We start from the raw sequence: 15264 nt of genomic DNA on the forward strand, positions 1-15264 counted from the left end.
ACAACCTTAGTTCCTTCATGTGTGATTTCTAAAGTTTCCCAGGCTTCCTTAGCTATTTCACATCTAGAAATTCTAGAAAATTCCTCATTTGAAACAGAGATGTAAATAGCATTTATAGCTTTGTCATTTGCAGTAGCATTATTCTTTTCCTCTGTTGTCCATTCAGCTATGGCTTTTTCTGGACGTGTCCATCCAGATTCGACAATATGCCAAACATTAATGGATTTAAAATATGCTCTCATACGAATTTTCCAAAGCGTATAATTTGTTCCGTCAAAGACGGGAAGAGAATTAGGAGCAATAGTATGAGACATTTGATATGGAGTCTCGGATCACACTCAGGAAATAAATCTTTTACAGAGTGAACCCGCTCTGATACCAATTGAAAATTCTAAAAACGACTCCAAACGACACCTATTCAAATGTCTAGGTGATTCACAAATATTAAGCGGAATAAGATCTAACCTAACAATCAATAATCAACCAAATACAAATATGTAATGAAAATCAAGAACACAGATATTTGGTTACGAAGAGGAAACCATTTAGAGAACTCTTTAAATGTAAAACCTCTCCGGGGCAGCCAAATCCAGGAATCCACTATAAGAAGAATAAGAAATACAAGAAGAATTACAAAACCTTTGCAATTTACTCTTTCTTGTACACGACAAGCGACCCACTTGACTTCTACCGCAGTAGCCCTTTCCAGAACATCTGGCACAATTCTTCTATACGATTTCTTTTCACCGGAACTCCGATTGGCTTCACGTATATAATCCCTTCTCAAATAAGCTAGAACAATATCTCTCTCTAAGCTATCTGATTTTGCTATCCAAAAATACGTACAAATAAATGGCAAATTAGTTTGCTTAAATAGAAAATAAAACAAAATAAAGCAGCCATGTCCGGACAGGGCTAATCTGGGGTCCGGACATGGCTAGGGTTACATATGCGTAACCTAGCGATGTCCGGACCTCCAACACTTGTGTCCGGACATCTCATAAAAATCGAGGCTTTCTGGAAATGGGGTCCGGATCCAGCTTCTGGCGGTTTGGACCTCCCCATCAAATAATAGTTTCTGGAAATCAGGTCCGGACCCTGCTTCTGGCGGTCTGGACCTGCTCTTTAGAATAGCCTTGCTGGTTTCTGTGTCTGGACCCTTCTTCTGGTGGTCCGGACAGGTCCTTCAACAGGAATTCTCTGGAAACTGGGTCCGGACCTGACTTCTGGGGGTCTGGACATGGCCTTCTAGAGTCTGTTTGTGAACACTTTGAGATGCTTCATTTTCACCAACTTTATATGCAAATCGAATGAGCCAAAACATAACCCAACAGATTGGCCTGATCAGTTTTGGTGAGTGCCTGGTGATTAATCAATTTGTTTGATCATACTATGAAGCATTCAAAGACAGACATCCTAAGCTTGTTAATTTGTACGTATAATTAATCTACTTGCAAGCAAAAGCTTAGTGTTACCCTTCATTTCATTTCGGCTTCCTCGCCTCATTTTGGATAAAGCGTATGACTTATATACATATGCTGTCACACTGTCGTTTAGGCAAAACCACAAACATCATGTGGTCGCTTCCAAAAACCATGGGTGGAAGCAGCCAAGTTTTGTCGTTGGCAGTATTCTCCCATTCTCTTCTATAAGTTTCCACGAAAGATTTTTGAATTGATAGCTCTATCTTTTCACCACTTCTTCCTCGATCTACAACTAATTAATATAATTAAAGGTCATGGATCATATGGTTAATATTTGATGCAGGAGGAATTTTAGAAAATTGTTATTTTAATTATGCATGTGTGTTTTAGTTTTCCTTTTTCAATAAGGATTGGGTTTTTCCTTTTCTATTAGGATTTGTTTTCCTTTTCCTATTAGGTTTTGTTTTCCTTTTCCAATTAGGTTTGCTTTTCCTTTTCCTTGTTAGTTTAGGAGGTGCCTAGCCTATATAAAGGCATCTAGTCTTTGTTGTTTTTCAATCCAGTTTATACTATCAATTAAATTTAAGTCTTTCAGAGTTATTTCTCTATTTGCTTATTTAGGGCACTTAGGGATTTTCTCTTCCCTACTTGTTATTTTCTCTCTTCCTGAATTCCCTTTTCTATATTCAAATCTTAGTTTCTGCTGCTTTTATACGCTGTCAGAACAATCCTAGTTCTGCCCGGCGTCAATATTCCGGCAGGACAAGCCGATCAAGAATTACCCAAATCATTTGTTTTTGATTTGGTTTTCCCCGGCCAACCGGGCCAGGAATTTGCAAGATCGTTTGAGAAATGTGAGGCAGGAAGTTTTGGGAAATTTGAAGAACCAGGGAATTTCATAGGAACAAAATTTCTTGCTTCCATTAGTGCCCATGAATACTTGTCCCCAGAGGTAACCTTATTTTTTGTTTTTGTGTTCGCATGTAGTAGTTAAATAATTAAGCTCATCATTTTTCATCTGACTTAAGTTTTTGAGATAAGTAATGATTTAATAAGGTATCAGAGTAAAAGGATTTTTGAGTTCAAACCCTAATTCTACAGTAGTTTACCTTTATTTCAGCTAAATATTATACGTGTTAAGTCTTATCTGTTAAGAGAAAGTTTAAATTCACACGTGAATGTTAAAAATATTAATTAAACCCACCTACATGTACGCGAGGGTTGGGAGAGCATTCGAGATAAGTGGCGATTTAACAATATAACATTACATTTTTCTAAGCCTTTAATTTTCTATATGTAATCATGTGAAATTGAGATAGACTTTACTATTGGCCCGAAGATCATTCATTTACATTTTTATACCACAATTATTCCACAATGTTGAAACGGTTAGTTGGAACTGTTATTTCTAGGTACGAGATAATTATAAGATAAAATATGATCTCCAATTATATACCTTATCTCTAAATTGTTTCATTTATATATGTTATGCCAATATTTAATTGCTTGATATATATATATACACTTTATTTCAGATGTGGAGGGGAGCCCTCACAGAATTAATAGCAACTGCCATCCTTGTGTTCACCATCACCTCTTCTGTCATCGCATGCTTGGACTCACAGGAGGTTGATCCCAAGCTTCTTGTCCCATTTGTTGTATTCATTATACTCTTCCTCTTCCTCATTATGACAAGTCCCATTTCTGGCGGCCACATGAGCCCAATCTTATCATTCATAGCCTGGCTCGAGGGTCATGTAACTTTTGCTCGAGCCTCCCTCTATGTCATGGCCCAATGTCTTGGCTCAATAATGGGTTTTCTTATAATCAGAAATGTGATGGACCACCAAACAACACACAAGTATTTCTTAGGTGGGTGCACGATTGATAGCAATGGAGCAGCATCTGCAATAAGCCGAAAGGGTGCTTTGATTTTGGAGTTTTCTTGCACATTTTTGGTGCTGTTTGTTGGTGTGACAGTTGCTTTTGACAAGAAAAGGTGCAAGGAACTTGGGTTAGCAATGGTGTGTGTTGTGGTGGCAGGGGCCATGGCATTGGCTGTGTTTGTGTCCATTACAGTTACTGGGCATGCAGGCTATGGAGGTGTTGGCCTGAACCCAGCAAAATGCTTGGGCCCTGCATTGTTGGAAGGAGGGATATTGTGGCATGGGCATTGGGTTTTCTGGGTTGGCCCCTTTTTGGCTTGCATTGTTTACAAGGGTTACTATACAAACTTGCCTAGGGAGTAGTAAGGAGGATTTGGTATGACATTTGGAGCTAGGATAGATGGGGCTTGTTTTGGGGAAGATGGCAATCCTACTTAATTATCTTCTAAGAAAAACTTTAGGTAATGTAATTTGAGTAGTCGTGGAGTGAATAAGAATCTCTTACAATTGGTTGCTCGAATTGTATGTAATTCGAACGGCTGTTACAGAGAGGAGGAGTCCACTTGTCCGGCTGAGGCAACTCTCCTCCTTTTGGGAGTGTAGCCATTTGTTGGGAATTTAATCTTCATGTAACTTGTAAAATAATGATGTTAGGGGTTCGGGGTTCGTGCACCTATTATCATAATAATAATAATGGGCACATAAAAATAGTGATGAATGATGATGGTTCTAAAACTGCCAAATTCTTACTGAGTATTTTTATCTATATGAAATTTTATATTTTAACAGATTCGTTTGAAAACGAGGGCTTTCTGGTTAAGTGGCTTTTTTGGGTGAGGAAAATGGCATTGCAAGTAGTCAAAACCTCAAAAAATTTATTAACGCGACATTCCTATGCAAGTATGGGGGGTGGTCGGCCGCCCTCAGGGACAGAACAAGAAAATTTTATTCCAATTCTTTTTTTTTTCTCGGTTCTTTAGAATTTATTTATTAAGAAAAAACTATTTTGATTGTTTTTTATGAACTAAAGACTACCGTAAGGACTAAAAAAGTGGGCATTTGAAAGTAAGGGCCAGCCGTAAGGGCCAAAAATAAAAAAAAAAACTTAATGGGTAGGCTCAAAAATAAATTAAGAATATGACTTTATTGAATAAGGCCGAAAAATTAAAAAATAGGACCAAATTGGGCCAAGTTTGGCCCTATTTTACTTCTTCTTTTCTTTTCTTTTTTTTTTTTTTAAAAAAAAACTTATAAATATTTTTTCCTTAATTTTTTTTGGGGGGAGGCTGGCCTATGCTGGTCCCCCTAGTTCCGTCATTGGCCACCTTAATCATATTTCTTAGGATAATTGCACTACTTCTAAAGTTATTAGGGGTGGTCGCAACCGCCCTCGACGTTGGTTTTGGTGGTTGCAACCTCCAATCTCACAACGGGTGACAAAGATAATGGTTCGAGAAGGGGTAAAGTATCCCCTGTACAGTATCCACCCAAATATTATATATACACCATACATACAAAGCTGTCTTGCCCACTCTTGAACAAAAATTGCTCATGTGATTTGAGTGCTGACATCATATATTTAAATGCCTTAGGCCTTAGCTTATGGACCTTGACGTAAGTAATTCAAATGACCTATTTTTATATTAAAACAAAAAAGTAAAGGAAAAAAAAAAAAAAAACCATGACAAAATAAAAACGTGTCAATTGTCGAAAGTAAAACCTGACGTGAGTATAAAAGGTGTTGGAAAATTAAAATGACTTTCAATACTTGTCAAAAGTAAAAGTCTACCTAGCTTGCCTTTGTCATAAAAAAATAAAAAAATAAAAAATAATAAAGGCTACAAACAATAAAGAAAGTATACAACGATTTCAAAATAACTAAATAGATTAAAGCTATGCAAGTCACATTTATATGTTTTAAACAATAGATAAATTTTATTAAATTTTGTTAGTTATATTTTCTAATATTTTTAATCAAATTTTGTTTAACCCAATTTTTTAACCTTGCCCTTATGTAAACCAAAATTCAGATTCCATCACTTGTCGTGACCACCAAATGGGGTGTCGCCACCACCCCACGTGATGATTGGGGGTGATGCCAATCAAGAGAAGATGTGCAAATTTTTTAGCTGAGGTGACACCCTCACATCTAGACATAAGGAAAGAGCGTAAAATAAGAGTATGCCTAGCATTTAGGGGTAAAAAGACAGTTATAGTTAGTGGTTATTGGTTAAAACTATTAACTATAACTGCTTAGGTGGTTAGTGAAATTCACTAACAGCTTCTGCTAACCGCCTAAGCGGTTAATCGGTAGTTAGTGGTTAATAATCCTAATAACCGCTAACCGTTTTTTAAAAGAAAAAATTTAAAATAAATGTTAAAAAAATTAAAAATTAAAAGAAAAAAACCAAAGCTATATTGTTTTTATGGTAATACGATACTACCCTACTACATACGACATCGTTTCTAGATTTTTATATATTTTTATATATATTTAAACATAAAAACATACATGTACACACACATATAAGCAATTGGCGGTTAGCAGTTAACGGTTAGCGGTTTTTTCTAACTGCCTTCAAAAGCAGTTAACAGTTAATGCGATTAGCGATTAGTGGACGGTTAATAACCGCCCGCCTTTTCACCCCTAGGTCCCCTAGCTACTAGCATTACTCTTTGGCTAAAGCCACACCCGAGTTGCCATTTATTCATTTAGTGGCCTTTGGTAAAGGCCAATATACTCCATGGGAGTAATATATATATACCTGATATAGTTTTTTTTTTTTTTTTTGGTCATTTTCTTGAGCTAATCTAATTGCCAAGATGTCTTCCTCTCAATTTATGTATACGTTAATTACTAAATTATTAAGTAAAAATATTGTCCTTTGGCCGGGCTTTATACAAGGTGGCCGGATGCATGTAGGTTAATTTCTATGACCAAACCATCTCAACATCCTGCATTATTTATCTCTATTATTTCTCCACTATTTTCTCTCTATTTTATTTTATTCTTTAGGTTACTATACATGTACAACAATTACTCACTAATTATTTAATTAATTAATGATAATATATTTATATATACTTTGAAAATTATGATGTTCTTCTGACAAGGAACTTTAATTTGAATTGAATATGAAAAAACTGGTTATGGTGACTCTTGACAAATTTTGGTGGCTTTTGGAGGATTTTCATGTACATATTGATCCTTTGCTCAAGAAAATGAAAATTATGATGTGATCTTTATAACAATCAATTAGCTGAGCGGCCGGAAAGGTCACATTAAACAATTGAAGGGGTATATATATAGAACACAAGCTCGAAAGGGTGGTCCTCAAGAAGTAGCTCAACCGAAATGGGACTACACTTAATGAAGCAGAAGTTACTAGTTCGAATTTCCCTCCCCCTCTTATATGGACATATAAAAAATAAAAAATAAAAGCTCGAAAGGAAAAAGAAAAAGAAAAAGAAAGAAAGAAAGAAAAAACTGAATTTAATTTATCCAAAAGCTAGCTAGGCAAATTAAACTGAATTTAATTTATTTGTACGAAGAAATGTAACAAAATTCAGAAAATTTCAATGAGATAGATTCCTCTCTCTAGGGAAGAAAGATTCTTCTAGATTATAATTGAAGACTATAAATGTTGCTTTGATCTTACCACTTAGTTCCAAGCAAGCTAGTAAAGATATTGCTTCCTATACACTGTAAGCCTTTTAGGTTTCCATTTTTTTCTTCTTTTTTTTTTTTTTAGTGAATTTTTTTCATAATTTTTTGTTTCACACCCAATTTTTCCTTTACCAACATATTACATTTCTTCATATTTTTTAGCCAAATTATCACATTTATTAACACAATTGGTATTTCTGCTGGGATTATCTCATGTAGTCGGGTTGCTTCATGTGAGAAAAGAACTTATTAACCCATATCATTTCTTTTCTTGTTTTTTGTTTTTTTTTTTGGCCCTGTGTCAAGCTAACTCAGATTAGCCTTTATGGCAAGAAGATATTGGCGGTGATGTTCATGTTCACCCACGTGTCACGGTTTCCATTAGAAAAAGTAATAGAAAATGAACAGAGGGATCAATTTGATACAAGAGGTTATTACAAGGAGTTTTAAGTTAACTTATCTATTCCAAGTATCATTTGATATAAACATAAACCTCATAGATTAATTTAATAATTTTCCCTTCATGTTGTTGTAATAATTTACGATACCAAGGTGCAGCAGTGTACATATTGACTCTAGTTTTGATGGGTGCAAGGTGATTATTAATAATTATATTAATTTATTTTAGAGTTTATTACCTTTAATCCCCTCAACTATCACTCATTTACATATTGCTCTCATGAACTACCATTTGTCATACTCAACCCTTTTTAATTAATTATCAATTGTTAGCAAAAAGCCTTATTATTACCAAAAAAAAAAAAAAAAACAAATGTGCGCGTCACATGTGCACTTTTCGGGCTAGTTTAACAATCTCGAGTTCTTGTGTGTGTGCCAATAATTGATAGTTGGAGGGGGTTGAGTATGAAATGTGATAGTTCGTAAGAGCAATGTGTAAATAAGTGGTAGTTGAGGGGGGATTAAATGTAATTAACCCTTTATGTAATCATAGAATGAAGTATTCTAAGACAGGCATCCTTGTTTATGTATAATGAATATTCTTGCAAGCAAACCTTATTTGATCATATGGTATGAGTTATTCTAAGACAGGCATCCTTGTTTTAGAGTTATCCTTCATTTCGACTTCCACGCCCTCAATCATGAGAAAATCAGTTGGATAAATTATATGCTCTCATTGTCTTCTGGGTAACGCCAGAAACATGCATCATGGTCATTTCCAAAAAGCATGGGTGGAAGCAGCCAAGTTTTGCGTTGGCAGTATTTTCCTATTCTACTATAAGTTTTGGATGAAAGATTTTTGACTTGATAGATCTCTTCACTTCCTCTAGAACTTAGGTCATGGCTCGTAGGTTTAGTTGCCAGGTGATACAAATTTTGGGTAGAACTCATATTTGAAAACTGGTTTGCAAAAGGAGGGTGTCCAAGAGTTTATATATATACATACGGTTAAATCTATGTGGGACACAAGGATCGTAACATACTACCATACTTCTGCAATCGATGTCCATCGCGGCTCACTCTATCGACAATATTGACTTGATGATAGTCATTTCTCTTTTGGTGGCTCTACTCACCTATTAGTATTTGAATCCAATTCATAGGCTGCCCGAGTCGCCCCCTCGGTGACTCAAACTCCTGAAGTAGTGTTTGACCTTAGTGTTTGACCTGATGATAGCTATTTCTCTTTTAATGTTTTGTTTCTTGTTTTATGTTTTGTTTTTGAAAAAGTCAATGTATCATAAACTACTTCAAATTGACAAATACTGACAAGCCTCTTTTCAAACTTTTAATAATTAAGAAAATATATATCCTTTAAATTACTAAAAAAAAAAAAAAATGAATGTCTGAATAACAAAAATACTCTTAACAAGAAAAACAAAGAAATTTTAAAATTTCTGAAAAAAAAAAACGAAAAACGAAAAATACCTAGGGTGCATGGCAGGGCATGCCACCAAACAAGAACTTCAATTCGTCATAGCATTTGATCTATTTTTTCTCCTCTTCTCTCTCTCTCTCTCTTATTTTTTTGAGAAAATTGCTTCAATTAAAAATTTATGGAAAACAATGTTAATTACGTAATAGTTTGAGCCAAATATGTAGACCTTTTTTTTAAAATTTTTTTTTTTTTAACCACGCTGCTGGTGACATCTACACGTACCCTGTTGGTTTCCATTAAAAAAATACTAAGAGTGGTGATTTTTGGCACACCGGCGTGCTTGAACAGTAAGCATGCTGGTGTTGTGGTGATTTTTGGCACACCGGTGTGTTTGAACAGTAAGCATGCTGGTGTTAAAATATTATTTTATTTTATTTTATTTTATTTACTGTTTAAATATTATTTTAATACCGGCGTGCTTACTGTTCAAGCACGCCGGTGTGCCAAAAATCACTACTCAAATACGTACTAATAATAGAAAGTAAGCAGAAAGAGGTTATCACAAGAAGTTTCAAGATAATTTTTTAATATAAAGATAAACCTCAAAGATTAGTTTGATAATTATATATGCCTTCATATTGGTATAATATTTACGATATCAAGGAGCATCAGTGTAGAGATTGGCAACAGGCATCCTTGTTAATGTAAAATGAATGTCCTTAATTGATCATAGTATAAAATATTATTCTAAGACAGGCACCACTTCCATGCAAAAACATGTGGATCGATGTTCCAGCTTGTTCGATAATTGACTAAACTTTTAATTTATTCTAATATGTATTAGAATATTATTAGAATATTATTCTAATATTCTTGCAAAATTTAAGCTGGTTTTGTCATCATGGCCACTTACAAAAACATGGGTGGAAGCAGCCAAGTTTGGCGTTGGCATTAGTCTCCCATTCTCTATAAGTTTCCATGAAAGATTCTTTGAATTGGTACTTACGTACGTAGTTCTATCTCTTCACCCCATCACTTCAAAAAACGAAAGAAAAAGAAAAAGACAAAGAAGTGATCATCTCTTCACTTTCTCTACAAGTCATGGATATGGTTGTCAATGGACAAGCTGATCACGATCAGGAATTTCCAACATCATTCGAGAAATGTGAAGCACAAAATGTTACAAGGAACTCTTTCAGAACAAAGTTTCTTGTTTCCATAGGTGCCCATGAATATTTCTCCCCTGAAGTAAGCTTCTTTTGTTGTTGTTTTTGTGTTCAGATATATATAGTTGTTTGGTCCTTAATTAATTCCTGTTAAATTTCTCAAGGGCTACCGGGTTGTGAAAAAAAATGGTAATAAAGTTGTTAAACATGATTTACATCCCTTAATTTTATATATTTTATGTGGAATAGAGATAGACTTTAGGGGAAACTCAACTTACCTCTTAAACTATGTACGTAGTATTCCATCCAATTTGCAATGTTCCTCCAAACTTCAAAAATTTGCAATGTATACTACCAATTAATAACTCAAGAACCACTTAGGGTGTGGTCCAGTGGCGGAGCCACATGGTACCTTGGGGGTACCGTGGCACCCCCAAGGATTTAATTTTTTTTATTATTATTTTAAACCCACAGCACCCTCAAACTTAACACACATCACATGTTTGATGTAATATCTCAATGATGTGTAGTTGGTCAAATTTTCCTTGTTTTTCTTGGAGTGATTATGGCCAGAGACTGTAAAGTGTAGTTCTAAACACTTTTTTTTTTTTTGTATTTTTATCTTTTTGATATAGTGTCGACATGTTACATTTCTAATATATCAATTTCAGCACATATTTATGAACTTTTATAGATATTTTGTGTGATGTATATATTGTGTGAATTACCAAATTTTTAGGGTGAAGAAAATTTTTAGGACGCAAAAAAATTTTTAGCGGTACCCCCAATATAAAATGGTTGGCTCCGCCATTTGTGTGGTCTAATGGCATTCAGGTTGTATCAATGGGGGCTAAATCCCAAAGTCAAATCCCACCATGGGAAGCACTTGGGATTATTGGCTTATCTATTGGTTTGGGTGCTGCTAGAGTCGTTGATGGGGTTGATATTAAGTTATGACTCGATCAGTCTTGAGAGAATGGCTACGATTCTCATTATCTATGCCCCTTTTTAGTGATACTCAGCGATCATGTACTACTATGATCATACTCAGGTAGAGGCGTAGAGTAGTTATTATGGTAGCCTATCCTTAATTCCTATTTTAATTAGAAAAAAAAAATTAATAACTCGAGTTTCTTTTTTTTTTTTTGAATTTTTTATTTGGAATCCCCCTAGTATTACTATTGGCCCAAGGATCAGTCATCCAAATATGATCTCCAATTACATTCATCATCTCTAATTATTTCACTTATATGTGTTATGCCAATACTTTATTATCTCATGGAGAAAATATATGACAGCCCCTAACTAAACTACCACCGCATTTTCATTTACGCTTTCAAACTTTAAAAAGTAACATCGAGACTCTCTGAACTGTTGCAACGTGTTAAATTAGACACTTCTACCCATCTCACTGCTTCTGAAAGAATGGGATATATATATATATTGTGTGTGTGTGTGTCAGAATATATGCTTTCGCACTGTCTTCTAAGTAACACTAGAAACATCATAGCAGCTTCCAAAAGCAAATAACTTTGATACAAGACATAGGAAATCTATCACGGTGAGAAGCCAAAAAAAAAGAAAAAAAAGAAAATTATAAATACAGAGATTTACGTGGTTCAACATAAAGGCTTGTTAATTTGTACGTATAATTAATATGCTTGCAAGCAAAAGCTTAGTGTTACCCTTCATTTCATTTCGGCTTCCTCGCCTCATTTTGGATAAAGCGTATAACTCTATCTACATATATATGCTTTCACACTGTCGTTTAGGCAAAACCACAAACATCATGTGGTCACTTCCAAAAACCATGGGTGGAAGCAGCCAAGTTTTATCGTTGGTAGTATTCTCCCATTCTCTTCTATAAGTTTCCATGAAAGATTTTTGAATTGATAGCTCTATCTTTCCACCACTTCTTCCTCGATCTACAACTAATTAATATAATTAAAGGTCATGGATCATATGGTTAATATTCCGGCAGGACAAGCCGATCAGGAATTACCCAAATCATTTGTTTTTTATTTGGTTTTCCCCGGCCAACCTGGCCAGGAATTTGCAAGATCATTTGAGAAATGTGAGGCACGAAGTTTTGAGAAATTTGAAGAACCAAGGAATTCCATAGGAACAAAATTTCTTGCTTCCATTGGTGCCCATGAATATTTGTCCCCAGAGGTAACCTTCTTTTTTGTTTTTGTGTTTGCATGTAGTAGTTAAATAATTAAATTCATCATTTTTCATCAATTTAAGTTTTTGAGATAAGTAATGATTTAATTTGGTATCAGAGTAAGAGGGTTTTTGAGTTCAAACCCTAATTCTACAATTTACCCTTATTTCAGCTAAATATTATACGTATTAGGTCTTATTTGTTAAGAGAGAGTTTGAATTCACACGGGAATGTTAAAAATATTAATTAAACCCACCTACATGTATGCGAGGGCTGGGAGAGCATTCAAGATAAGTGACGATTTAACAATATAACGTTACATTTTTCTAAGCCTTTAATTTTCTATATGTAATCATGTGAAATGGAGATAGACTTTACTATTGGCCCGAAGATCATTCATTTACATGTTTATACCACAATTATTCCACAATGTTGATGTAAACACTCTCAACGAACTCTTAATTTTTTTGTTTTTTTTAACAAGAACTAGTAAAACGTTTAGTTGGAACTGCTATTTCTTGGTTACGAGATAATTATAAGATAAAATATGATCTCCAATTATAGACCTTATCTCTAAATTGTTTCATTTATATATGTTATGCCAATATTTAATTGCTTGATATATATATATATACATTTGATTTCAGATGTGGAGGGGAGCCCTCACAGAATTAATAGCAACTGCCTTCCTTGTGTTCACCCTAACCTCTTCTGTCATCGCATGCTTGGACTCACAGGAGGTTGATCCCATGCTTCTTGTCCCATTTGTTGTCTTCATTATATTCTTCCTCTTCCTCATTATGACAATTCCCATTTCTGGCGGCCACATGAACCCAATCTTATCATTCATAGCCTGGCTCGAGGGTCATGCAACTTTTGCTCGAGCCTCCATCTATGTCATAGCGCAGTGTCTTGGCTCAATAATGGGTTTTCTTATAATGAGAAATGTGATGGACCACCAAACAGCAAGCAAGTATTTCTTAGGTGGGTGCACGATTGATAGCAATGGAGCTGCATCTGCAATAAGCCGAAAGGGTGCGTTGATTTTGGAGTTTTCTTGCACATTTTTGCTGCTGTTTGTTGGTGTGACAGTGGCTTTTGACAAGAAAAGGTGCAAGGAGCTTGGGTTAGCAATGGTGTGTGGTGTGGTGGCAGGGGCCATGGCATTGGCTGTGTTTGTGTCCATTACAGTTACTGGGCATGCAGGCTATGGAGGTGTTGGCCTGAACCCTGCAAAGTGCTTGGGCCCTGCATTGTTGGAAGGAGGGATATTGTGGCATGGGCATTGGGTTTTCTGGGTTGGCCCCTTTTTGGCTTGCATTGTTTATAAGGGTTACTCTATAAATTTGCCTAAGGAGTAGTAAGGAGGATTTGGTATGACATTTGGGGCTAGGTTAGTTGGGGCTTGTTTTGGGGAAGATGGCAATCCTACTTGACTATCTTCTAAGGAAAACTTTAGGTAATGTAATTTCAATAGGGTCGTGGAGTGAATAAGAATCTCTTACAATTGGTTGCTCCAATCGTATGTAATTCGAACGGCTGAGAGAAGTCCACTTGTCCGGTTGAGACAGCTCTCCTCCTGTTGGGAGTCTAGCCAATTGTTGGGAATTTCAATTTTCATGTAACTTGTAAAATAATGATGTTAGGAGTTTGGAGTTCGTGCACCTATTATCATAATAATAATAATGGGCACATAAAAATACTGTTGAATGATGATGGTTCTAAAACTGCCAAAATCTTACTGAGTATTTTTATCTATATGAATTCTATATTTTAACAGAAATTCGTTTGAAAACGAGGACTTTTTGGTTAAGTGGCTTTTTTGGGTGAGGAAAATGGCATTGCAAGTACGTCAATATCTCAAAAAGATTTATTAACGCGACATTCCTATATATGCATGGTAAGGGGGGTCAGCCATCCTCGGATACGAAACTAGAAAATTTTATGGGAGGGGCTAGCCAAATTATATATATATATATATATATATATATATATATATATATATATATATATTGGTTGTTTTTTATGAACCAAAGACAGTAAGGGCTAAAAAAGTGAGCATTTGAAAGCAAGGACCAAAAATAAAAAAAAATAAAAACTTAATGAGTATGGCCAAAAAAAATTAAGAATAAGGCCAAAATTTTTTATTGGATAAGGTCAGAAAATTTAAAAATATGACCAAATTGAGCCAAATCTGGCCTTGTTGTTATTTTTTTTATTTTTTAAATTATACATTTTTTTTTCCTTATTTTTGGGGGAGTTTGGCCTATGCGGGTCCCTCCTAGTTCTGTCATTGGCCACCGCCAATCTTTAAATCAAATTTTTTAAGATAATTACACTACTTCTAAAGTTATTAGGGTGGTCGCGACTACCCTTGATGTCCATGTTGGTGGTGGTTGCAACCTCCAATCTTGCAACGGTGACAAAGAGAATGGGTCGATAAGGGGTAAAGTATCCCCTATCCACCAAAGTATTATACATACACCATACACACAAAGCTGTCTTCCCCACTCTTGAACAACAATTGCTCATTTGATTTGAGTGCTGACATCATATATTTAAATGCCTTAGGCCTTAGCTTATGGACCTTGACGTAAGTAATTCAAATGACCTATTTTTATATAAAAACAAAAAAGTAAAGAAAAGAAAAAAATAAAAATAAAAACCATGACAAAATAAAAACGTGTCAATTGTCAAAAGTAAAACCTGACGTGAGTATAAAAGGTGTTGGAAAATTAAAATTACTTTCAATACTTGTCAAAAGTAAAAGTCTACCTAGCTTGCCTTTGTCATAAAAAATAAAAAATAAAGGCTACAAACAATAAAGAAAGTATACAACGATTTCAAAATAACTAAATAAATTAAAGCTATGCAACTCACATTTATATGTTTTAAACAATAGATAAATTTTATTAAATTTTGTTAGTTATATTTTCTAATATTTTTAATCAAATTTTGTTTAACCCAATTTTTTAACCTTGCCCTTATGTAAACCAAAATTTCAAATTCCATCACTTGTCGTGACCACCAAATCGGGTGTTGCCACCACCCCACGTGATGATTGGGGGTGATGCCAATCAAGAGATGATGTGCAAATTTTTTAGCTGAGGTGACACCCTC

The 15264-nt window shown here is 34.9% G+C and overlaps 2 protein-coding genes across 2 annotated transcripts; both read left to right on the forward strand.

Annotated features, from left to right (window-relative positions):
* Positions 1-2959: 2959 nt before the first annotated feature.
* On the forward strand, positions 2960-3673 carry LOC132170111 (aquaporin PIP2-7-like). Its single transcript, XM_059581018.1, has one exon. It carries the CDS (start codon positions 2960-2962, stop codon positions 3671-3673), a length of 714 nt encoding a protein of 237 aa, XP_059437001.1.
* Positions 3674-12791: 9118 nt separating this feature from the next.
* On the forward strand, positions 12792-13505 carry LOC132177460 (aquaporin PIP2-7-like). The gene has a single exon (XM_059589796.1). The coding sequence runs from the start codon at positions 12792-12794 to the stop codon at positions 13503-13505; it is 714 nt and encodes a 237-aa protein (XP_059445779.1).
* The last annotated feature ends 1759 nt before the right edge of the window (positions 13506-15264 follow it).

The sequence above is a fragment of the Corylus avellana genome, chromosome ca1, assembly GCF_901000735.1.
Source record: "Corylus avellana chromosome ca1, CavTom2PMs-1.0".
Lineage (NCBI taxonomy): Eukaryota > Viridiplantae > Streptophyta > Magnoliopsida > Fagales > Betulaceae > Corylus > Corylus avellana.

Excerpts from the sequence above, each read along its gene's own strand:
- LOC132177460 (XM_059589796.1), top strand. The coding sequence starts at position 12,792 with ATGTGGAGGGGAGCCCTCACAGAATTAATAGCAACTGCCTTCCTTGTG.
- LOC132170111 (XM_059581018.1), top strand. The coding sequence starts at position 2,960 with ATGTGGAGGGGAGCCCTCACAGAATTAATAGCAACTGCCATCCTTGTG.